We start from the raw sequence: 24,377 nt of genomic DNA, 5'->3' as shown, positions 1-24,377 counted from the left end.
CGAAGTAGTTCTCAAAGAGCGAAATCACTCTGGTGCTAAACCAGAAATTTGTTGCAGTAGTTTAAGTTTTAACTGCAGGGAGCCAGCAATAAACGAAAGCAGAAGAGCTGCAGCTGTAGCTGTAGCAGCAGGAAATGAATGAATTTCAGTTTTCTGTAATTAATTTGTAAATATTGTATTTTGTTCAAGTGGGGCAAGGAAATATATTCAGTTTTTTTTGGATGCGTTGGTAGTCACAGCGAGCGACCAAAATATAACTTAAACTTTATATGCCGCACATAAATGCACACAAGCAAGCAACAGAGCAGCGCATATTCGTCTGTATGAAGGTGTGAATTCCCAAATATTAAACTCACTTTGATATCATGGAATACATGTGGGTTGTTTTTGTTGTTGTTGTTTATATTCCAAATTGCAAATTGTAAATCTTGTAATTATTTCATTTCTTCCCCGGCATGCCTGAATGGTGTAAAAAATTAATGCTCTTGTAATTTGCCGATTATTGCCGGTTGAGTGACAAAATTGCAAGCAAAACTGATTTAATTACAATAGTTAAATATTTTCGCAATTAAATGAAATTCATAGTGAAATATATATAGGCTAAGTATTGAAGTAATTAAAAGGCATTTGTGGTCATTTCTGCATTTAAGATATTGATACTTTCGAATTTATGCTTAATTGCCGAATTTTGCATTTTCTTTGCGAATTAAATTTTCTATTCTCATTGAGAGTGAAATGTTTTCTCGTAAAATAATCAGTTGTTAGTCATTACTTCTACGATTGTAATTAATCTGAAAGCAAGAGCAACGTTTCTGCTCCGTTTGCAAGTAGGTGTAGCCGAATTGCTGTTAGATTACCCTCGGTGGGCTGAAGTGATTGAATACAACGGCGACGGCAAGTGATGAAGCTTTTTAATTAACTCAATTCGAACTTTGCAAGAATCTCTGCAAAAACCATATAGGCCTTTGGAAGACTTTCGAGAAAACAAACACTTTATGTTTTGTAGTCTTTAGAGTACTATCGTCCTTCCGATTGTAACCCATGGCTTCCTAGCTTGGTTGGCTCCAGATCACAGGGTTGGTAAAGAGAGGGAGAAAGAATATATATCTAAATAAATTCACAGCATTTGCAGAGAATACAAATAGACAAAATTTACAAAAAACAGAGAATGGTCGACTGGTGTAGGTAAACGCCGGACACAAACCATGACAACAACGCTCACTACCCCGAGCGTTTATCATCCGTACAAACGCAGCGATTCCAGAACCGCAGCTACGGCACAAATCACCGCAAGGCAATACCAATAAATCCGACGCCGGAATGGATATAGTACGCACAAGCACTAGCCAGGAAACGGAAATAAGCGCCAAAAAGTAGGCACCAAGAAGAAAACGCCAAAAAAATTGGGACCAAAAAACACCCCAAATAGTAAGCACCAAGGAAATATAGCGCCAAAAAGTAGGCACCAAAAATATATTTCCTATAAGTTTGCACTAACAAACAAGCGCCAAAAAGTGGGCAGTGTTATTTCTCTCTAGAAATTAGCAACCACAAGGAAAAACTCTGGAAAAATAGCCTAAAGTGCATCTAAGATATATATAAGGTATAGCTCTCTCCCTCCTTTTCTTCTCCGTTATATCTGTTTTCTATCTCGCGGAACAAAAGTGCCCAAAACGTTGCATGACCTTGAAATTTTACTCTCCATTCTCGCTCGTCCATCGACGCCTAAGAAGTTTCACTTCAAAAAAACAAAAAACAGTTTTAAGCCGACTCCGAACAGCAGGTGGTATTGTTTATGAAGATCTTTTTCATGGCAGAAATATACAAGGACATTGGAACCTGTGCACCACCGAATTGTAGTCCCGCTGTTTCACTACGACGTCCACCAGTTCTACCATGTACCGCCTAAATATTCCACAGGCAGGCTCTGAACTATGCAGATACTTTTGGGCTCCACGTTTTGAGAGACGATCAGGCCTTTCACTGCTTTCAATTATTCTATGCCATGGAATCTATTACAGGTTAAGTTATAATGGTTGCCCAGAGTGGGCCCACGTGGACGAAGAAGTTCATCCTTTGTGACACCATTGCAAGGGAAATATGGTGAAGGAAACTGATAGGACGAAAGGAGAGAAAAGTTAGGGTGGGGAAAGGAAAAAGGGTTGAGTATTTGCGGAAGACGAACGGTGACTGATTTGCGGTTGGGTTAATCACTTTATGCTGCTGATGAAGTTCATCAGATTTTTGATATCAAGGGCCGCTATATTCGCAGGCGTAGGAAAGAAGTGAGAACCAAGATGCCTAAATCTTAGTCTCCCAAGAGCAGGTCATCTACGGAGAAGGTGCTGAGATGATTCCAATTTATCCTCCATACAGCTGATGCAAAAAGGACTCGAAGTAGTTACAATTCTCACGGACCTCTGAAGACATCTACGAAGTTTAAGAGCTTAGATTTTTTCATCCTCATAAAATACCTCGATACTATTCCGATGCGCACGTGGTCAGAAGTATTTCGCATCCTTACAAGTTTGCGTATTTTCGCAACGCTCGCTGAGTTGATGCGAAGTCTATCGTTCCAGAAGTAGAGCGCAGGTTGTGAAGGGCATCCCAATTCTCTCCTTTCGCAGGGAAACTACCTCCCAGGTTCAGTATTCCCCAATGTCACTATGACCTGGTACTCTGAAATCTATTGCATGCCAAGACCGCTGCAAAAAAAAATTGTTAAAAATTAACGTGAATTTGGAGTCACTTCAAAGTCGTACTTCGCTATATCAAAATTTATTGCGCTACTCGAAAATTCTGATTATTTAAAGTTTTTCTAAAATTTTGATTAAAAAGTTTGAAGTTTTGGGGAATATTGGTTGATTTTTTTTTACTTTGCACAAAGTTAAAATTAAAAAATATAAGAATTAAATGAGCTGCGAATAAATTGTCAAAATTTGCCAATAAGTGCCTGTGCTTTAGTGATTTAACGCGCTGTACCATATTTCGTATTTCTGGCGTACTTTTACCTATTTCACCTCTAGCAAATGCTCTGCTAAGTGGAGAGAAAATCATAAGTAATAAAGCCTTAATAGCTTTCCATGCCCAATTAGAATTCTCCAATTAAAATTCCTCAAAGTTCTTTGAGTTTTCTCGATAGCAGAAATACAAATTTTCACGGCAAAGTCGTTCAATGCATTTAGTTTTTTATTAAATTTTTTATTTTGTTTTTTTTATTTGTTCTTTGATTTGTATTTTTTCGTTTTAGAATTTCCACTGAAGTTATGTATATGCCTTTGCTTCTCTCGGCATTTGCAATATATTTTATGTTTGTATTTTCATTCAATCATTTTTATTGTATTGCGGTCATTTCTATTCATCTCGACATGGAAAAAGAAAATGAAAAAATCAAACACTTAGCCAACAAGAAATCTACTTATTTTCGCTAATAAATTACAAATCAACTTATAAGCTTAGCATTTGGTATTTATGCGTTTCCTTTCTTTCTCTCATTCATTTCTTACAGAATACAAGCGCAGAGTAGCAGAAGCGCCGTGAAGGAGTGAGGCTGCCGACGAGAGAACGTTCAACAAAGTTGAAGCAGCAAAGATTTTCGGTTATTTACGAATTTTGTTGATTTGTTGATTTCGAGGATTGAAACTTGTGGCATTAACAAATCAGGGCAGGAGACGACACGACGGCAGCGACAACGACGACAAGAGCGACGAAGGCGCCAACAAAATTTCAAACACCCAGGCAGAAAGTCAACACAATCAAAAGAAGTGAAGAAATACAAGTAGCAAAAGCAAATCAAAAAAACCATAAAAAAAATCAAAAAGTGTGTGGTGAATAGAGGGTTGCGGTGGTGGGTGGAAAGTTTGCGCAACGAACGAAAGCTGAGCAACAGAGTAAGGCTAGTAAGGAAGAGCGAAGCGGGCGACAGCGACAGTAGGAGTATTCGTGGTAGAGGAAAATTCAATTGTAGTTGGCGGCACTAGCAGCAAAATCAAATAATCAAAGCAAACACTGAGGCTATAATAACAAAACAAGAAGGCGGACGTAACCGACAGCAGTCACACGCCAGCATAATAAACTTGGTAGTAGCAACAAGAATAAGAACAACAACAGCAACAACAATGTTAGCTGCCACTAAAGCCGAGCCGAAAGATGAGCAGCGGCAAAGATCAAAGCATTAAATAGCCCAAGAAGTTGAAGACTCCTAGCAATAGAAAAAATCGAAGAAGAAGAAGAACGAGAAGAGGACGAATAATAAGCGCTGGCAGTAAAAGAAGTCGCACTGGAGGCAGCAGCAAGAAAACTAACGAGCGCGGCGGCCTCAGTGTCTGGGGCGGCAGCGAAGATCCGGCGAACGACAAGCAACCGCAAGCAAGCAGCCGCAACAACAGCAACAAAAGTCACTGCAAACAATTTGTGCAATATTAGAGCAGCAACAGCAGCGAGCGCGGCTGCGACGCCAACACAGCGCAGGATAATGTGCAGCGCGAAGACTGTCGAGCCGCATGAACAGTGCCACAAATGCACGGACGAGCAATGTGATGACAGCAGTAGAAACAACAATTGCAACAACAATGCCGATTGCTATGACATGCAAGATGTTGAAGAACAAAAAGGAGCACAGCAACAACAAGAACAACATCCACAGCAGCAGCAGCAGCAGCAAACAGTCGTGCATGATTCGTTGCTGTGGCGACAACGGGGGAAGCAGCGCAACAAAAGGCAATGGCAGTCAACGTGCGGCACACGCCGTCGAGCAGGAATCAAGTGGAAAATTATAATATCAACAATAATTTTGCTATTATGCCGCATAAGTGAGTACAACACATACAAATAAACTGAATGAATGACAAACACACGCACATATACACATACTTATATATATAGATGTAAATATGCGCGCATGCCCACACAAAGACACAAATGAACAATACAAGCGCAGCAGCAACAAAAGCAATAAGAACAAAAGCGACATTAACAACAACAATGCAGTGTATATAATAATACCCGTAATAACAGCACTTGAGTGTAATAATAAAATAATATACTACAGCTACACACACACATTCACACATACATAAATATAAATAAATATATACATGGGGGTACGTGTGCGTTCATGTATGCACGAATATGTGTGCTGCCTTAATGCACGCGTGAGTATGTTTTTGTGCTTAAAAGCCAAATTGCACTGTGTAAGGTAAAGAAAACACGAGTTGAGTGATGCGTTGAGTGCTGAAAAAGACAAACACATGCATTCTGAAGTATCTCCATACACATGCGGTCCTATTATTAGATACGCTCTATTATTCATTTCAGTGTAACTGGCCACTGGTGCCACATGTAACTGGAAATTGCGCCATTAGCATAATTTATTGCCAATTATTGGTGCCTTTACTAGTACTTATCGGTATTTTGACTCATTACCTTGCATAAATAGCATGTAGAGAGTGATCAATTTAGAGGTATCGGAATTTAAATTGGAATAAAACAACAAAAATACAAATTGATTGGGCAATATTTGTTAATTTTGTATAGAACCATTCATGTCATTTATTTTTTTTAAGATAATCCCTTTCAAATGTTGTCCGCAACTGCGCCGAAATACGGACATCCGTAAACACTAATTTTGAATGACTCGCTGGAGGACTTCGGTCGGCATCTCATGAATAACTTTAGTAATATTGGTTTCCAATGCCTCAATCGTAGTTGGTTTATCCACAAAGCATTCAGCATTTAGCAGTTCTAAGTAGTTGGAATGCTCACCTGTCGTTGCTTAGGAACAACGTTTTCTTACTGCTAAGAGCGCCAGCTATGTTTCACATTTTTCTGGTAGGAGGATCACACAAATGGTTGAGGATTGCGCTAAATTTCGTGTGTCTGCGCTATTAACGCGATCGCCCGCTTTCTCTTGCTGGCGCCACGGATTTTGCTCGTTTTACAACAACCTCTGGGATGGTGGGCTAGTTCACTTACGCTAGACTACCGAGGCCGCTAGTCTTTACATATCTCCACAAATAAAAACCCAAAGGTGTGATATACCACGATCTGGGTGGCCAATCCACTGACCTGAAATCAGAGCCCAACGAAACGACGACGGGTAAATCCATTTTTCACGCGCTGTATGGCAAGTAGCGCCGTCTTGTTGGAACTAAATTTTATGGAGATTGCGGGCTTCAATTTTCGGCATCAAAAAGTCGTTTATCATAACGCGACAGTGTTCGCCATTCACTGTTACATTGGCGCCGTCCTTGCCTTATAGAAATATGGGCCGTTGATTCCTCCTGCCCTTAAGCTGCACCAAGCGGTTGTTGTCAATAGATGTAGTGGCTGTTCTTGAATGACTTCAGGTTGCTCTTGAGCCCAAATACGGCAATTTTGCGTATTGACGTATTCATTAAACCAAAAATGGCACTTATCGCTGAAGAAAATTGTTGACCTGAGCGCGCGATGAACACTTTTCACAGAGCGTCGGTTTTTGTAATACGAGTAATGGTACGATTGGTAAACGTTGTTGAGGCGTAAGTCTTTCCATGATGAAATGTCAATGAATACTGAAAAAAATTATGTACTTAAATTGACAGGAACCACGTGTTATCTTACCTTAGATCCTTGGTGAGTTATATGATATTACCTCTTTAATTTCGAAAGCCTCTACAGCATAAAGTAGCAAACTACGCGCTTCTTAGGATCCATATTATTTTCTTTCAATTTATACCTATATCTATGACCGTAGGTATAGCAAAACAAAGGATTTGCATATTTGTCACGCATACATGCACTTGAACCTCATTTCTATGCATTCTGTGCAACCACAGTTGTCATTATTATTCCCTCGTAGTATACATACGCACATATCTATGTGTGTTTACAAACTTGTTGGTGCATTTATATTTGTATGTTGTGTTTTGGTGCTTTCTGTAAAGGTGTAATTAAAAGCTTGTCAGTGTTATGTTGTGACAGTTGGCATTTAAAGGGTGTTTTCGGCAAATTTGATGAATTTTTTAGTAAGTTTACATAAATGTAGACATAAATGAAGAATGACAAAGCTACCTAAATCAAGAAAGAGATAAATAAGAGAAATATATTCTCGTTGGACGGCAGGGAATTCAATTTCACTACATAGTGTCCTACCTTGGGCAACCCTTCTCCTTATTCCAGTTGAAGGAATTGAAAATTGTCCATGTTTTTGTTTTTTTGTGGATAATTATTAATAATCTAGTAATGCATTATTTAATAAGATGGCTGGGTCATATTACAATAGTATAATACAAAAAAATAGTGCTACAAGCACAGAGTCGGTGGGAAAAGAAAGCAGAGGAAGACCGCGGAAAAGGTGACTTATTCGTTGCGGTAAATTGTCTAAGAACAATGCGTGTTGCCAATTGGACGGAGCTGACCAATGATCGAGTTAAATGGAGGAATGCAGCTTCGGAAGCTATGGTCTGCTAAAGACTGTTAACCTAATGATGAAGATGGTGATGATGATGTTGATAATAATACAGTACTTCTTACATACTATAAAAAGTGGATTAATGCTAAAGATTTATGATTTATTTTAACAATTCAATTGAAAATAATTTGAACTCACACTCTATTTTTTCCTTTTAATGTAGAAAATGTGCCATTTCTTATAGATTAGAAAGGAAAAATGTTAGATATTACTCAGAAACTAGTTAACCATTTTTTAGAAGAAAAAGCAAGACAAATCTTATTTGAAAGCGAATTAAATTATCTCGAAATTCTGGAAATCGAAGCACTGGAAGCAAATTTAGCTCTAACCATCCCCAAAAAATATTATGAAATTAAAAAAATTAAAATAATAATATTGATATAAATTTTCGTGAGTAAAAATTAAGAGGCAATCGGCTTGTATACTAAAAAAAAATAAGCTGTATATGAAAATTAGTGATCCAATCTTATTAATTATACAATTACAATTAATTATACATTTGTATACAACATCTCTCTAATTCGCAAGCGTCAAATATAATTAACGTGCGACGCCATTTAGAAAACTTATAAACCTTCCGATGGGGTGATTAATTTTGCGCCACCTTGTGCTGTGTAGTGAATTTAACCTAATGAGCAACCTCTATAGGATGTGAAATGCGAAATTATGCGTAATATTGTCTTGAACTGAAGACAGCTTATTCTAGCCTTGAACACACGAGAGAAGTTCCATATGCGGTATAACAGCTTTAGAGTATATTTTTTTTCCTTGTTTTTTTTTTTTTTGTTGTCTGTGAGGTTGGGTTAAAAATGCCTTCTTACCAAATAGTAACCGTCGCTACCACTAAAAATATTCCTCCTCTTCTCTTAGATTTTTTCCTCCACCACGGAACTGCTTCCGCATTGCTTCGAGGTAGATGGCCAATACGACGTCCTAAAAAGGACACTTACTTATTCACCCTGCGTCCAGGGTTGCCTGTTTTGAAAAGCTTAGATCAACGCTCTTCAGCATAAGTTTCCATTGCACGCTCCATTTTTCTTCGTCTATCATCATTTTCCCGATTATTTCTTCAGGTGTAAATACATCAATAGTTCGTTGCAGAGCTGTTCTCTCTATGTTCCACCTCTCGCATTTAAAGAAGGTGTGCTCCGCATCATCATACTCAGTATCTCCATATATGCAGTTGGTAGGCTCACTTTTCCCATTCGCCACAAATACTTGGGAACGGACCTATGTCTGGGCAAAAACTGTCCCTCACCGTGCTTTCTTTTTTAGATCGGGTATTAGTCTCGCTGACCATCAGTCGTACCGTTCAGAGTTCCATCTTGCCTGCCGGAGAAACGTGGTACTGGGATTCTTGTGATTTTTGCCTCCCGTCTCCATTTGCGCTCTTGTGCTAGAACATCTATAGGGATGGTTGCGCTGATAAGTAAACCGCTGCTTGGGATGCTGTTCTGTTTGAAGAAGCCACTCTGAAAGCGCAGGTGCGTTGCTCAGATTGCAGAGTTTTCCGCCGGCATTGCACTCTTAGCGCATCTGTTCATATTTCGCATCTGTATAAAGGAATTGAGTTCGTCGTGCCCATTAAAAGTTTTCGCTTGTTCTGCGTTGGACCTCCAAGGTTTGCCATGAGCTTACTTAACATACCGCTTGCTTTGGCAGTTCTTGTGGCAGCGTAATTTATGTGCGCCCAGTAAATTAGCTTTGTGTCTAATTGCACTCCCATGTATTTGAACACTCTTTTTGTCGATAAAATAACATCGAGTACTTGCATATCTACTTCTAATGGAATACGTGTGTTGGTTAGTAGGATTAGCTCTGTTTTCTCTGTGGCCAACTTTAATCCATGGTCCTCTAGCCATGCCTGAACTCGGATATGGATCAACATGATTTTGCACGGGTGCAATTTAAAAGCCTTTGTAAAGAACATCTATAGCCAAACACCACACCATAGAAGCTTTTTATTTTGTTTTTAATATAAAAAGCAAATTTTCTCATCAATTCTGGAATATAATTTATTTCAAAGGACTGTCTCTACTGGCCTGTCAGTTGTCGATGCTGTTTACCGAATTGTATTGGCCTCTATGGGTTGCTTCTGGCTTCTTTTAGCGAGCTAGATATTCGAGCGTTGGTGATATGCGCTTTGTTAATTGCTGAATAACGCGAAAAGTATTTATCAGATTCACTTCAAATTTTCACACAATATTTTTAAGGTATTTTACTTCAAGAAAATGCAAAAAAAATTCAATTATTTGAATGTTCTGACTTCCCCTAACCCCTTAATAAACAAAAGGGTGCTTACTTCAATCAATAATAAAATGAAACCATTTGATGGATATAACTGGAACTTTGGAAACTACAGCTTACTACAAAACGATTATCACTCATCATTTTGCCCAGTTTTGACTATTTTTCTTTTGTTGTTTTGAATGTTCCCTAACAAAAACCATATACATCCATATTTCATACAAAAATTCCACTTTTCATCACAGCTCCACTGCGTACAGAGTGATGCTTCCTCTAAGCACCCATTTTCTACAGATTTATTTAACTATCCCCACAACAAATGATTTAAAAAAGAAATCAATCAATGAGTCACCCTTTATAAATACTCATAAAAGAAGCGTTGCATATGTACTGGTATACTTACTTACGATTTGCCTATTTTCACCAACTGCTGAAAAATACTCAAACCAACTAATGTAACACAAAGAGCTTTTTGAATTATTTTTTAACAATTTTGTATAATAGTCAAAACCACTATTGAAAAAAAAAAAAAAATGTATGAAAATATAGGAATTTTCCCTCCCCCCACCACCAACATTTTGCTAATATTAAGGGGCTAAGTATTTTAGCTGATGCTCTTAGCTTTATTGAAGTTGAAAAGTTTTTAAGTACTCATTCACAGAAACACAAGTTGGTATATTAACTCCCTCATAATGATGTATGTAGGTGAGAAAGCGCAGAAGAATGGCATCTGCAATATCACTGTATGAGTATTCATAAGCCAAAATCCTTGTAGCAGAGAGGTGGTATTAAACCTTCATAGTTGTTTTTTTTGTCTTTGAAGAAAAATGATAATAAATCTTCTTAGTTTTTTGCTTCGTTTTTTGAAGAAAAATGCTAATAAATATTCTTGGTTTTCTCCTTTTTTACATCGGTCGCCTCAATAGAATTGGCTGACTTCTGGCACATCTATGAATAATTCAATGGAGATGGGTTCGATATAAAAATTATAGAGAAATATTGCATAATTTTCAGCTTCTCTTCAGGTTTTTAAACCATACATAATCCGCCATCTCCAATCCGTAGCCTCTTTTTCGACTTTCTCGATTGACCCTCTTTGTGCATTGGTATTTTCCAGTATGGTTTCGGTGCGCACATTAGACACTAGCCACCCACCAGACGGCGCTATAGCAACTAATTATTATTATTATTACATTAACTTAGGACGCCTCATCAAGTTGGTCTCTTTCCCGCGGGGATGAGGCTTAAGTGTTGGTTTAGCCCCCATATCATGTGGGTTAGCTCAACACGAACTAAGAGGGAAGGTCCATATCGGTATTGGCTAGCCAACCATCCGCAGAACGACGGTGGCCAGTCAATCACCATGCGGAGATTACCGTACCGCTGACAATCCGACTGTTATTCCCTAGCCTGGTATCCCATCATGTCGTCTACTGCAGCCCCTAATCCAGGGTGTTACTCGTCCCCGTGCCCAATGGATGGTTTGCAGCCAGGGGTATCCGGCTATATTTTAACGGTGCCCTCCTGAAACTGGGTCACCTCAGGAGGTAGAATGACCTTGCCATAGTAGAGGGGACTGCCATGGTTGCCGTTTCCCCTTTTCCCCCCTAAACAATCTTAGTCCGCACACGGTCGCCACGTCGAGCAGGTGGCACGGGAACTCCGCTCTCGGACCCTCCTAATCTAGGTTAGGTTGGAGACTAGTTACAAAATGTTTATTTCTAAATCTCGACGGCGATTTATTAACGTTCTCCTTTTCTAGGAGAATGAGCTCTATTTTCATTAAAAAATATTAAAATTAAATAAGAAACAAATCATTTGTCAAAACTGGCCCATAAGTCCCTCTAATTAATTAAGTACCGTCGCGCATTTATTCTGTTTTAGTCCTTTCTGGAAATTGGTTGCAAGAACTTGTAATTTCAAGGATTTTTTTCAGAAATGCTTTAACCCTTAACTTTTGGAAGTATTTCAAGTTTACTTCCCACCAAATGCAGCTATTTTTCATACGAAGGGAAGCTCTTAAATCAAGTATAGAAAAATATTGTTATTTTTTTATATTTTAGCGAAAATGTAATAATAACAGTATGATTTAAATTTAATATTTTTTATAGTATGGTAATTTTCGATGCACTCCCAAATGTCAATCCCTGGTTTGATGGTGCAAGTACCGCAATCAAATTTTGTATCTCGTTATCCGTCTAAAATCTTTCGATTCGAACAACCTATGCAGTCTCTTTTAGTCCTACTGCGAATGATGTGGAGCTTATCAGCTAATCGCTGCAATTCTTCAGTATTCAGTATTAGCGCATCCTCGAGGTTTTTTCAACATATGAAAGTCATCTGCTAACTGAACAACCAATTCTTTTATAAATTCGTAAGGTGAAAGTGTTTTTTCGTTATTTCCTTTTTGAACGGAATTATATTGAATGTAAGAATTAGTAGCACATACTTCAAGGACCGAAAGAAGAGTTTTCGTAATAGTAATAAAAATAATTAAATGACGTCATATATGCGCCATTGGACCCAGTAAGTATAAGTGCCATATCGTCTATATGGCGCCCTTAGACCGTTAAGGGTTAAAGTACATTGCACATAAGACCAAGTGTTTGAAGGGCAAATCTCAAATCAATCTAAATGATTAATGCATTCTACGCTTACACGAGCGGCCAGTCATATTGTCTAGGCGGTACTCTTCTCAGCTATTCCATAGCCCATTTTGGATGCGCGCACTCCGCTTGATATATCTGCTAACCATCCCGAAACCAAACAGCTCTGGCGAAATATTGTACTAAATCTGTTTTTTCATTCATTCTGCACCCTCTGTATTTTTTTCTAAAAATTATTCCTTTTTCCTTCTTTCTCTTTGCTTCATCGATAGTCTCTTTCATTTACTCGTCGTGTGGGCCCACTCTCGAGTCGTTGTATTTTCTCTAGCAAAGACACTTTTTCTGCTTTTGTTTCTTCACAAGTATTTTTTGTCCCACCAATAGAGGGACCGACAGTTTTATGCCGACTCTGGATGGCAGTTGATTTTTATGGAAAGCTTTTCCGTGTCTTAAATGCACTCGGATATTTGTCATTGCCTGTCGGGAGGCGACCGCATTAGGTGAACATTTTTCCTGTCACCCGGTGGTTCATGTCCGCATTGAGTTTAGAACCCGAACGCTGATGAGTGGCATTCACGTCTAAGCACGCTCAGTTGCGGCGGCCAGGAATGTATATTTCTTCTACAAAATTTCATTAATCTACGGTGCCGCTAATGTTTCATACAAATGCACTATTGAATGAAGAAATTCTAAGCATCGCAAGAGGACGGCATCGGCCGTATTTAGTTCTCCTATCCGTTACTCAAATTGTTCGTTAGAACTGGCATTTGTATTTCAGAACTAGCATTCGCATTTATATTCATATTCGTATTCGTATTCGAATACGTATTCGTTTTTGTATTTTTATTTGAATTTCTATTCCTTTTTACTCTAAAACTCCTCTTCGTACTCGTATTCGTATTCCTATTCGGATTTTTACGCATACTCGTATTTGTATTCGCACTCATAATCATATCCATGGAACTTTCCACTCTTAAATTTTTTTGACCAAGAGTCTGCATGAATTATGTTCCTTACAGCAATACACGTTCTTTCCGAATGTGGGCTCACGGAACTAAGGCCCAGTTCTAAGACTCTCTTGACACAGTTTGAATCAACAAATTTCGTACGCAATACGGCACTTCTTGGTCTTAGTTCTTCAAGCATTTCGCATCCAAGGAGGCCCACTAATTTATATAATATATTTTTATATTTTCCCGTGGTTCCTAGGTGGAACATAGGACCTTAACAATTAGATTATAATTTGATGTGTTTAAAAATAGAAATTTAATTTGTATTGAGGAATGGACTGCTTTCTGTGCATCTCCTTAAACCTGACGTCTCCAAGTGTTGACTGATCTCCCGCGCCTACGGCTCCCTTGGGGATTCCAGTCTAACGCAGCTCTTGTAACACCTTCTTGGGCTTACACAACGTATGACCGATCCAATTCCATTTGTGACGCCGTACTTCGAGATGGATAGGTGTTTGTTTAGTTGCAATCCAAAGGCTAGCGATGTTTATGACGTTGGGCCAGAATATCCGCATGATCTTGCGAAGACAATCATTGCAGAAGGAGTGAAATGCTTGCAAGACGTATGCAATCTGAATCCACGTTTCTTAACCAGATAGGACTATGTACTTCCCGTTGGCGTCGAAAATCTTTAAATTCGTACTTTCGGATATATGCGTAGATCTCCAAACTTTATCCTGCAAGCCAAAGGCAGCGCGTCCTGTTGCTATGCAATTGTCATGTATGACCCTCCATTTTTTGTAATGATGCTGCCCAGATAACAGAACTCGTCTACTTCATTTGGGAGAGTGCCGGAAATATGCTGATTTTCAGTCCTATCTGCATTGCAAAATCGCCAACTAAACGTGTTTTCGCTGGAATAAGCGGTGTTTGTGCGCCATTAAACAAATAACTCCTTTAAACTGCCGAAAACTAGCAGAGATCTTCACGACCCTACAGGCATGCAAAATACTTAGGGACCGCTGTTGGTAGGGAGGCATAAATATCTCTTCTGATATTTAAGCTGTGATCAAGGCCCTGTCACCACCATATTGCTGCTCTCATCTGATCAACTCCTCTAATAAGGCGATCAAATGCCTCGAATGTACATTTCTCTTATCTGGGTTTTAGGACCTAGGAAAAAATAGGGCAATGAAATTCCGATGAGCTTGCCAGAAAGGGGTCAACAGAGCTGGTTTTAGTTGTCTCATCTCAGACATCGATGCTTTCTTGACCGTTGTTAAAGGAAAACTGCACAATTCCTTTCTTAAAAAAGCGCGAGACAGATGGAGTTATATCTTGTCGTGTGTTGCCTCAAAAACACTTTGGAGTAGTCTAGAAGCAGTACACTTAAAGTGCTCGGGATCACCCGCCATTCAATTTCCAAGGATGGCTGTAGATGGTATTTCTTCCTTTAAATTTTACAATTTTTCCCAGGTAGTGGTATGCATTATGGTATCAAAACGGCACTCTAGTGCTACTTGTAGTGTACCTGTGGTACTCTTGCCGTCTAAGCTACCTACAGAGGTGTGCAAGACTACCGTTCAGACACCAAAATATATCTTCATTTCCCGCATAAGCTCGACGCATTACTTCACCCAGGACAGCAACTAACTTACTAAGTACAAAAGCTTGCCCGATTACTTCCCTGTCATTTAACTCAGGCGGGCGAAATCTTCACTTAATCTACTGCATCAATGTCAGTCCGAGCGACAGCGTATATTATTCATCGTTATTTATTTCCTTCATACGTACAAGGGTAAACATTATCTTCAAATGAAAAATTCGCGTCGAATTTCCCTTAAGGGAGCATTAGGCCGTCAGTTCATTCAAATTTCTCAAGACATACTTAATCAAAATGTATTATTAAATGAACTTGTGATTTATGAAAACATAAAGTTCAGAGATACTTAATACAATTTTGCAACAAGCTTGCGAGCAACCTTTTCTTTGAAAAATTCCAGTCACGTCGCGTCACTCACCAAGAGCTTACCTACCTGTAGTCCAAAGTGCTCTTGGCGCTTGCTCTTCTATACCTACATTTTCCTTCGAAATTGCCCTCAACACCCTGTAAGCCAACTACAATTACTCATAACACTCTCTACGTGCTCGTGTATTCATAAAATACTCAGATGACAAATGCACCTATGCCGTTAAAGACATACCCACTTACGTATGTATAAGTATAACCAGTCAGGCTCACATACACACACATATATAGTTACATGCCCACCTTTACACGCATATTTGCCCACAAACAATAGAAAAATCAAGCAGAAACAAATGTGAAACAGCAATAAAAGCCAACACGAAAAAAGTAAAAAAGAAAAAAAAATACAAACAAACAAACGAGCATAAAAGTAAAGGCAAATAAATTACGACAATTTATAATTTTTGCCAGCTTTTCCTTTTCACATTTCGCCCACAGCTTTTGCATTAAATCTCTTTCATATTCTACTTCTTATTTTTCCTTTTTCTCTCCTCTATTCCTTTCATGCTGCCTGGCTGTTTTCCATTACGCTTATCTGTGGCCGGGAATATTTTGCATTGTCTGCATTGTCGCCAACAAAAGGTCACGTGCTCGCCATACGAAAGGGTCGTCTCATGTCCCCGAGCTCATTCACTGCCCTAAGCGGAGATCTTCATGTGCAGATACAATTTAGCGGTGAAGATGTGGCTGCTGCCGTCGCAGTTGGCGGCAATGGTGCTGTGGGCGTGGCCAGAGATGGGGCTGAGGATGTCGTTGAAGTGGCGCCTGATGAGGCAAACGTGAGGAGCACAACAATAGGAACAACAACAACCACGAGCAAGACGTCAGCGACGACGACGGCAACGACTACATCACGCACGACTCGTCCATTAGGTGGGATGAGCTTCCATCAAGTGGGCGGTGGTGGTGGTGGTGGATTGGGAGCTGTGGAGAATACCATTACAAGTACTTTGGTAATTAGTAAAATCATTGATGATTTTGCGGATACAATAGACGCGACGCCGGGTAATGATACAACCACATATGCATCGCCTGCAGAGAGCACACAGTTCAATGGCAGTTTAACAAGCAGTTCGAGTGCGAAAGTAACAACGCCATCAGCGTGCAATGACACCCACAATCAAACGATCCCAAAAAGGGTGTTGTACCGCAAACGCAAAGAAATCGTTCAGAATATCCCTGTCTTCCCCGATCCACGAAACAATGTTACACAAATATCAGTACCCTGTCAGACATTCACACGCGGCGGTCTTTACGAAATGCAAGTTGTAACTAACCTGAAGACTACCGCGCCGGTTGCTGCCGTAAATGGCAGCTCTCGTGAGCCAGTACCAACAGTGACCACCACTACTTTGATGCCTGTTGTGGATGAGCGTCTGCGTCAAACGCTCGACGTACGATGGCCCAGCGCGGACATGCAAGTGGAGCCGACACGCTTGCGCACCTACCCCGATCAACCGATAGAGGTGACGTTACGTTTTCCGGAAGTAAATTGTGAACGCGCTTGGCTTGAGAGCAACTCTCTAGATCTTCCGCAATTCTGGCTGGAGCTCATCTACTGTGGCAAGCAACGTAGCTGCAATGAAGTGCTGCCACAAAATATCAGCAAATCAAGCATTTTGTATATGGAGCAAGTGCGCGGTTATCCGAAGCATAAGCTGGTGCGTTTGGGGTGTGAACTTTTTGGTTTGGCTGGCAATTATGCAGTGCAATTGCGTTCGATGGTGCCGGCGCCGAATGTGCCGATTACGCGTCGATTTCTGAGCGTCGACTGGAGCGATAAATTCGTTTTTAATGTGTATGCGCGCAGCATCTTTCCTTGCGACCCACATACGGGTATTGGCGTGCTTTACGAATATCCGTCCTGCATACTCGAGCAGGGTGATCGTGTGCGCGTGTTTGCCAAATTGCGCGCCGATGTGGCGTCGTTGAAGCCGCCTACTACGTTGCACTATGTGGCCGAACAGCGAGTGGTGAAGAGTCACCATTCACTTTACTTCAGCTGTGAACTGTTCACAGAAAAATATGTGGAATATTGTTTTGTCTACGTGAGTCAGGCCATATCGGGAGCGGTAGCTGATGTGCGGATGGACTGTGTGCCCACGTTGCCAGTCAGTGGTGAGTAGCGAGTTATTTATGATAAAAATAATATTTCTTTAATTTTAATAAATATTAAATTGTAGTATGCATTTATGTATATACATTAGGGTGGTCCCTGAATGTGGAAAAAGTAATTATAAATAAGATTTCATAAACTACCTCACGCACACTGACACTACTATAGGCAAAGATATCAGATATAAAATTAAGTTAATATACTATTGGAGAGGGTTAAATCCTGTCGCACCAGGTGCAAAATTCAGATTTCTTTATGGAGACTGAAAAAGTTTAAACCGAATAAAAATAAACAAAATTCGATATTAATATATATTAAACAGATCGGGAGCAAATTTTTGTTTGTCTCTTCGACTATAGTAGTATTGATTTTGGATCTCAGATTTAAAAAAACCATTTTAATTTTTTGGGTTTTCATAGGCTAATTTGAACTTTCATCGCTGTGGGACATACTTTACCTGTCACCAATCGGCATCAAATTTTATTTGTGATATCTTTGGCCGCGGTATTACCGATTTAGGGTGTGGGTCTGAAATGAATCGTTAGTTTGATGTTTTAAGGACAACCCTAATATACATAACTATTTTATGCGTCACACCTTACGCGGTTATCAAAAACACTCTTATTAATCTTTTGAAAGAATTTTTTCATTCCATAAGTAGTGCCCCTAGCGCATCTTCGGAAGCTGGTGATTCTTTGATGGACTCTACGAAGGTGGCAATTAAACAATTTTGACAAAAATTTCTCCTTTCTACCCACTAGTGCTGGGTGTTTTAGATCTATCTATCCTATAGGATTCCGTTAATTAGTTAACATCTTCTCTCTCTCTTCGCAGTAAAAAACTTTATTTTTGACGATGTATTTCCCTGAATTCCAGATACAGATACAGATCTCTGGTGAGGGATGTGTTTTTTGACTTACTTTTCCAAACCGAGTAGGTATACAAGTACAGTGTGCGCCATCTCGAGCTTCGGTATGGAAATATTGAATAACTTTAGCAACTAGCAAAATTGAATGTTTGTTGGTGTTTTTTTATTTGATTTTGTCCTTTACAATCTGTTTCAACTGCTTTTAGAACACAACATCCAACAAATGACCACCTTTACGAGCCACACAATATTGTGCTCTTTTTTTCGAATTTTCCATTACTTTTGCTAGCATTTCGGGTGATATTGCCTCTATTTCAGATCTAATGTTGGTCCTGAGCGCTTCCAATGTAGTGGGCTTGTTGGCGTATACTCTACTTTTTAAATAGCCCCACAAAAAAAAATCCGGCGGCGTCAAATCCGGCGATCTTGGAGGCCACTCAACATCGCCACTTTTCGACATCAACCGGCCAGGGAACTTTAGCTTCAAAAAGCTTTTCAAAACACTCTGCTTGACAGTTTCAACAATTTCATTGGAGCGTCTTTTACGAACTGAAACACGTTGACGATTTGCTACAGACCCCGATTCTTCAAAATTATTAGTCAGATTGCGTATGGTGTTATCAGAAGGCACTTTACGACCGCGGTATTTTCGACGGTATGCACGTTGAGCAAGCACAATTGAACGACCATTTTCCAAATACATGGTCACAATTTCTGCGCGTTCTTTGAGTGTAAAGTTATTCATCGTTAAAATTGTACTGAATTGATGTTTCCAAATTATTTTTTTTCAAGTCCTTCTGATAATGGATAGCAAAGTTATTCAATATTTCCATACCGAAGCTCGAGATGGCGCACCCTGTACACTTAGGGTAAGCAAGTCAGTTGTCATGAAATAAGTAGTAACTGGGAAAATGCAGGATTACGAATATCTAAGCCCTACATTTTAATAGATATTTTTGGCTTTGCCTCGTTTATAAATTATTCTAAACGAATAAAATGGGTTATGCCGGCGACAGCTACTTGGATAAAATTCCCAGCCTAATATGTTGTGACTTCTGTACAAGCAGGAGGCTGTATATCACATCTATTGTAGCAGACATATGGGATACCTGGGACTGACATCGGGCGTGTCTTACCACCTTCTTAAACTCCTGACAATCGAATGCTGTGTTCGCAGTCCAACCACCACTCTTTGCAGACAAAGATCTTCAGTTGCCTCGTGAGACCTGCGTAACGTTGGCTCAATTATGGTCTGGATATTGCAGCAGGTTAAAGTGGAGGTACCCCGTATCGTACCAACCACCTATTCACACACCCTCTTAAACCCACTCACCTAACATCTCTCGCTCTCTGCATCCAACCTGTCGAAAGAGTATGCTTTATGGGACGTTGGATGAGTTAGCCGATGACGATCGGTAACTATACCGCACTGCTGGCAGGGCCTAGTGAACTGCTACAACAAAAACTATATACTTGGGTCTTCAATCAACAGTTCTATGTACTTGACAATACCGGAGCTATGACTCAAATGAATGCTTACTTTAAGCTGCCATTTTTTGCTGTCCGTCTACACTGAACTTTAAGAGCAGGTGGAACCACTTGGAATCTATCTAATAAGATAAGATATCGCGTGTCAGAAAATAGTTTCCTCATTTTCATATAACATCAATCAGAAAAAATGGTTAACACCGAATACCTCCCTTTAAACAGCCAATATGGAATAAAACAGAACAAAGAATAAGATGAGCTGCAATGTTCAGGTCCTCTTCGCAACCAAAGTAATTCAGAAAGTTTTGCATCACACTCTAATACTCCCATCACATCAAACTGACACGAGTGGATTATCAAAGTGTATGCAAAATATTTGTTTAAATTCATAACTCCAGTTATGCTCTCCAGCTGGATTGGATAATATTTTGCTTCAAGTCACGTGATTGGCTTATAATTAACTCTGCAATCTTCTTCAAGCAAACGGTCAAAACACGTCGACTACTGTTTATATTTTGCTGCCTGAAATGGCTTCATATCCGAGTACTAACAATAACATTATCTGCGCACTGAGCAGAACACTCTCTGTGCATACTTACATATCTACGCCTGTGACGTGAATATGTCACGCGTTGCACAGCCCATTTGCAAAATGATTAGAAGCTTACATGTATGAGTAGATTTGGGCGAGAGTGACATTAGATCGCATTATTATTAGCTGGTGAATAACCCGTTGAGCACTCATGATATCGCACCCTAAATACAAAAGGGTCACAACTCAAAATGTACTTCTGCTCAAATGTGAACGAGACGTTATCAATAAAACGGTCCGCGGATGACATATGGCAAAAATACATTTTTTGTTTTTTGGTAGGACTGTTATAAGCTTACATGGCAAATTTCAGCGTGATATGTCACATAGTTTGTTTTCTGTGCTACTGTAAACAAATCAAGCTCGAGTGTGGAAAATTTTGAGTTGTGCCCCTTTTGTATTTAGGGTGCGATATGTTCATGTAGTCGCGTTCATAATTATATGCGTCTATTTGTATCCTTGTTGTTAGTTTGTTGCATATTTGCTGAGTGCAGATATGAGGACCTTCATAAATGGCAACGAATTTAGGTCATTATGGACAGAGCCAAACAATGGAAATTGCTTACAAATGTGATTGATGTGTATGTGTATGTGCATGCAAATGTAAATGTATGCCCTGCAGGGAAAATTTGAACTAGTGAGATACATTTAACCACAATAGGGCGTGCTGAGTTGCAATTTTGTAAATGTTGTACAAGTAACTTATCAAATTTAACAATTGATATTTCTTGGGTCATACTCGTGTAAAATTCACCAGTTGCTTAAATGGTTAAGAACAGTCAGAGGCATGAAAATATTAGTATTTTCGATCATTTCATATATTTTTTGATTAAGTCAATAATATGCAGTTAGTAAGCATGATCTTAGCTTGACTTTACAAAAAAAAAAATATTTTGGATCCGTCTTTGTTGGATCTCCTCTCTCAAGTAGTGCTTTACGGTCACTATCACAACTTATGTACTGGTTATCTCAAACCACTGAAGTAAAGAAAAGTATTTTGTTGATAGCAAATTTTGTGTTTCATAGAAAGTTTTTGCGGTTGTTTTGCGCTTTCGTTTGAAAAATTAACGAAATGGTGGCTTCCAAAAAAGTACAAGAAACTTTCTTTGAAAAATCATTCGAAGTATTAAGTTTTTGTACTTTTATTAACATCCAATGAGCGGCCACTACATTTCAAAACATAGGTTCGAGTAGTTGCCTATACGCGTTTAGAGTAGTCGTTTATGCGAAGGTTTTTTCCTGAGAAGACTCCTGTTAGAATTTTCGGAAGAAATTTATGTATTTATTTACTTACATGAGAACTAATTACAAATAATTAATCCACTAAAGACTAGGGCCTTCGGCTAATCTAATAATAGCTTTGGAATTTTGTTTTTTTAGAAGTTGTTTAAAGTAAAGGTCAAAACGACTCTTTCAGGTACGAGCTATGGCGTAAAAATGTTCCGCGAAAATATTTCCCATGATATCTAACTGTATGCGTCTACATATATAATATTGTAACCATTTTTCGCTTCGTTTTGAAAACAACTTAGGTTCGGGCATGAAAACTCTAGTGGGCCAAAAAAAAGTTGAGTAAACTTTTGCGAATACAGTTTAAGCCGACTCCGAGCGGCAAATAGTTTTTTATGAGGCGCTTTTTCAAGGAAGAAATAACGGGTGATTTTTTAGCTATTATCTTTTTAAACAGTTGGTTTAAACGACGATTTTGGAGTGAAGATCAGCCAGAAGAATTGCAAGAGCTACCACTGTATCCAGAAAAGGTCACAGTTTGGTGCGGTTTATGGTCTAGAGGTATCATTGGACCGTACTTCTTCAAAGATGCTGCGAATCGTAACGTAACTGTGAATGGTGAGCGCTACCGTAAAATGATATCCAACTTCTTTTTGCCCAAAATGCAAGAGCTTGACTTGCATGACATGTGGTTTCAGCAAGACGGTGCCACATGCCACACAGCACGCGTAACAATGGACTTGTTGAGAGGCGAGTTCGGTGAACATTTTATTTCACGTACGGGACCTGTCAATTGGCCACCCAGATCTTGCGAAATAACGCCTTTAGATTATTTTTTGTGGGGCTATTCAGACAAGCCTGCTTCAATTAACGCATTGGAAGACCACATTAAAGCATTTATATTTGAGATACCGGCGAAAACATTGGAAAGAGTATGCCAAAATTGGACTAAGCGGATGGACCATTTGAAGCGCAGTCGCGGTCAACATTTGCATGACATAATCTTCAATCATTAAATTATATGGACTCTACTATCGATTTAAATAAAAATTTCATGCATTTTTCTAAATTTTACGTGTGTTTTTTTCCCAAAAATTTATATTCAAGCTATTCGGCAAACATTTTCTTTTCAACTAAGAATTCTTTTAGAGCAATAAACTTCTTCTAACATTTCAACAACTCTTTCTACTTTTTTGTTTTCTTTTTTGTTTTTGCTTTCAAATGATAGTTAAGATGCACCGAAGTTCTCGCAATAGGCGCTTGTTTCAACGATTCACTCATCATTCTATCCAAATCTCTAAGCGACGATTCATTTCTCCATAACCTCTACATTTCACTATAATTCTATTCCTCTATAAGCTCTCCATTTCCCTATGATCTCTCCATTTCTCCTTAATCTCTCCATTTCACCTAAACATACACGAATTGAAAATAATAGCACAAAAGTAGAACCACAAGCCTTAAATTTATGCTTTCCTTAATATTAAGATGATCAGTAGAAGGGTAGAATAATTTCCTTCGAAAGATGCTGTCAAGAATCAAAATAGTTTTTTATGGTAATTTAATTATTCCGCGGTTGAAGAAGTCCTCATGCAAATAGATAAACAATTTCTTTTTCAATCCTATCAAAAACAAAGCAAACTGCAAAATCGTCAATACAATTAACGGTATTGACATGCTCCATTAGATCCATGAATAACACAAACTGTTTGTCCACTTGCTCTAAGTTCATCGCGGTCGTAGTGGTACTGAGGAATGCACCGAATTTTCACTTTTTTACCCACAACTTGGAACGCAATAACTCACAAGTGGATTAACTAAACATTAAACTACAGAAATATTGAGATATAGGAATGAGATATGATTTATTAAAAACATCTAGCAGAACCTGCTCAGCACTTCTTATTTTAGGTGATATTTTCAAACTTATTATTCCCTTTCAATAAATGGAAACTTTTTCAAATATTTCTTGTAAAAATCTCACCATGAAAATATCCCACGAATTGTATATCGAGGCTTATAAGCTCTTAGCATAAATACACACGAATTAAAAATGTGTGCCAAAAAATAGTATAAAAAGGCCTTAATTTATCCCTTTCTATTATCTTCAAATGCATGACTGGGATAGAGTTGCCGAGAAATTAAGGCGTCACTTTTAATCGCAATACGATGGTTCGAAATTCCTTAAACGCATCCCTTGTTAGCGAATTTTCCTGCACGGTATTTTTATATATGTATGTATGTGCGTGTGCATGCACGCAATGAGCTTTTTTTATACTGCTATCGAGTTGATAGCACGCGAATGCAGGGCAAGCGTACAATGCACAATTACGCGTATAAGCCTTGGGCCACAACGACATCGTCAATGATAACCTCACACACTTAGATTGCATACATATGTATGTACATTAGAGTGCTTCACCAAAGAAAAGTTGCAGTTTTTCTACCGGAATTCTAAAATCCATTATATTTATTTTGAGATTTCTGCCAAAATATCAAAATTTTTAACAATTTTTTCAACAATAATAATAGAAGACATTTGTTTTTAATGACGGTTGCCTCGGCATATAATGGCAAACCTCCAAGTGTATGTTTTCCATGTAAAAGCTACTCATAAAAAACCAACTGCCGTTTGAAGTCGTCGTAAACCTGAAAAAAACTTTAAAACGCCACCAAAAATAGGAAGAAGAGCTCGGTCAAACACCCAACAAAGGGCGTATGCGCCAATTATTATTAGAAGATGTTTAACTTTTAAAAGCTCGGCAGAAAAAATTTTGTCAATAAAATTGAAGTAATTGAAT

General features: G+C 38.9%; 1 protein-coding gene across 1 annotated transcript in view; it reads left to right on the top strand.

Moving 5' to 3' along the window:
- The window catches only part of LOC128860053 (uncharacterized), a 130,723-nt gene that overhangs the window by 61,149 nt on the left and 45,197 nt on the right, over positions 1-24,377 (top strand). Inside the window, exons 2-3 of the mRNA XM_054097281.1 lie at positions 3,509-4,811; positions 15,865-17,400. Of these exons, the coding sequence (XP_053953256.1) occupies positions 4,475-4,811; positions 15,865-17,400 (1,873 nt within the window). The 5' untranslated portion in view covers positions 3,509-4,474. The remainder of the gene's footprint in view (positions 1-3,508; positions 4,812-15,864; positions 17,401-24,377) is intronic.

Source organism: Anastrepha ludens, chromosome 4 (assembly GCF_028408465.1).
Source record: "Anastrepha ludens isolate Willacy chromosome 4, idAnaLude1.1, whole genome shotgun sequence".
NCBI lineage: Eukaryota > Metazoa > Arthropoda > Insecta > Diptera > Tephritidae > Anastrepha > Anastrepha ludens.
This window is presented reverse-complemented; position numbering and strand designations above follow the sequence as displayed.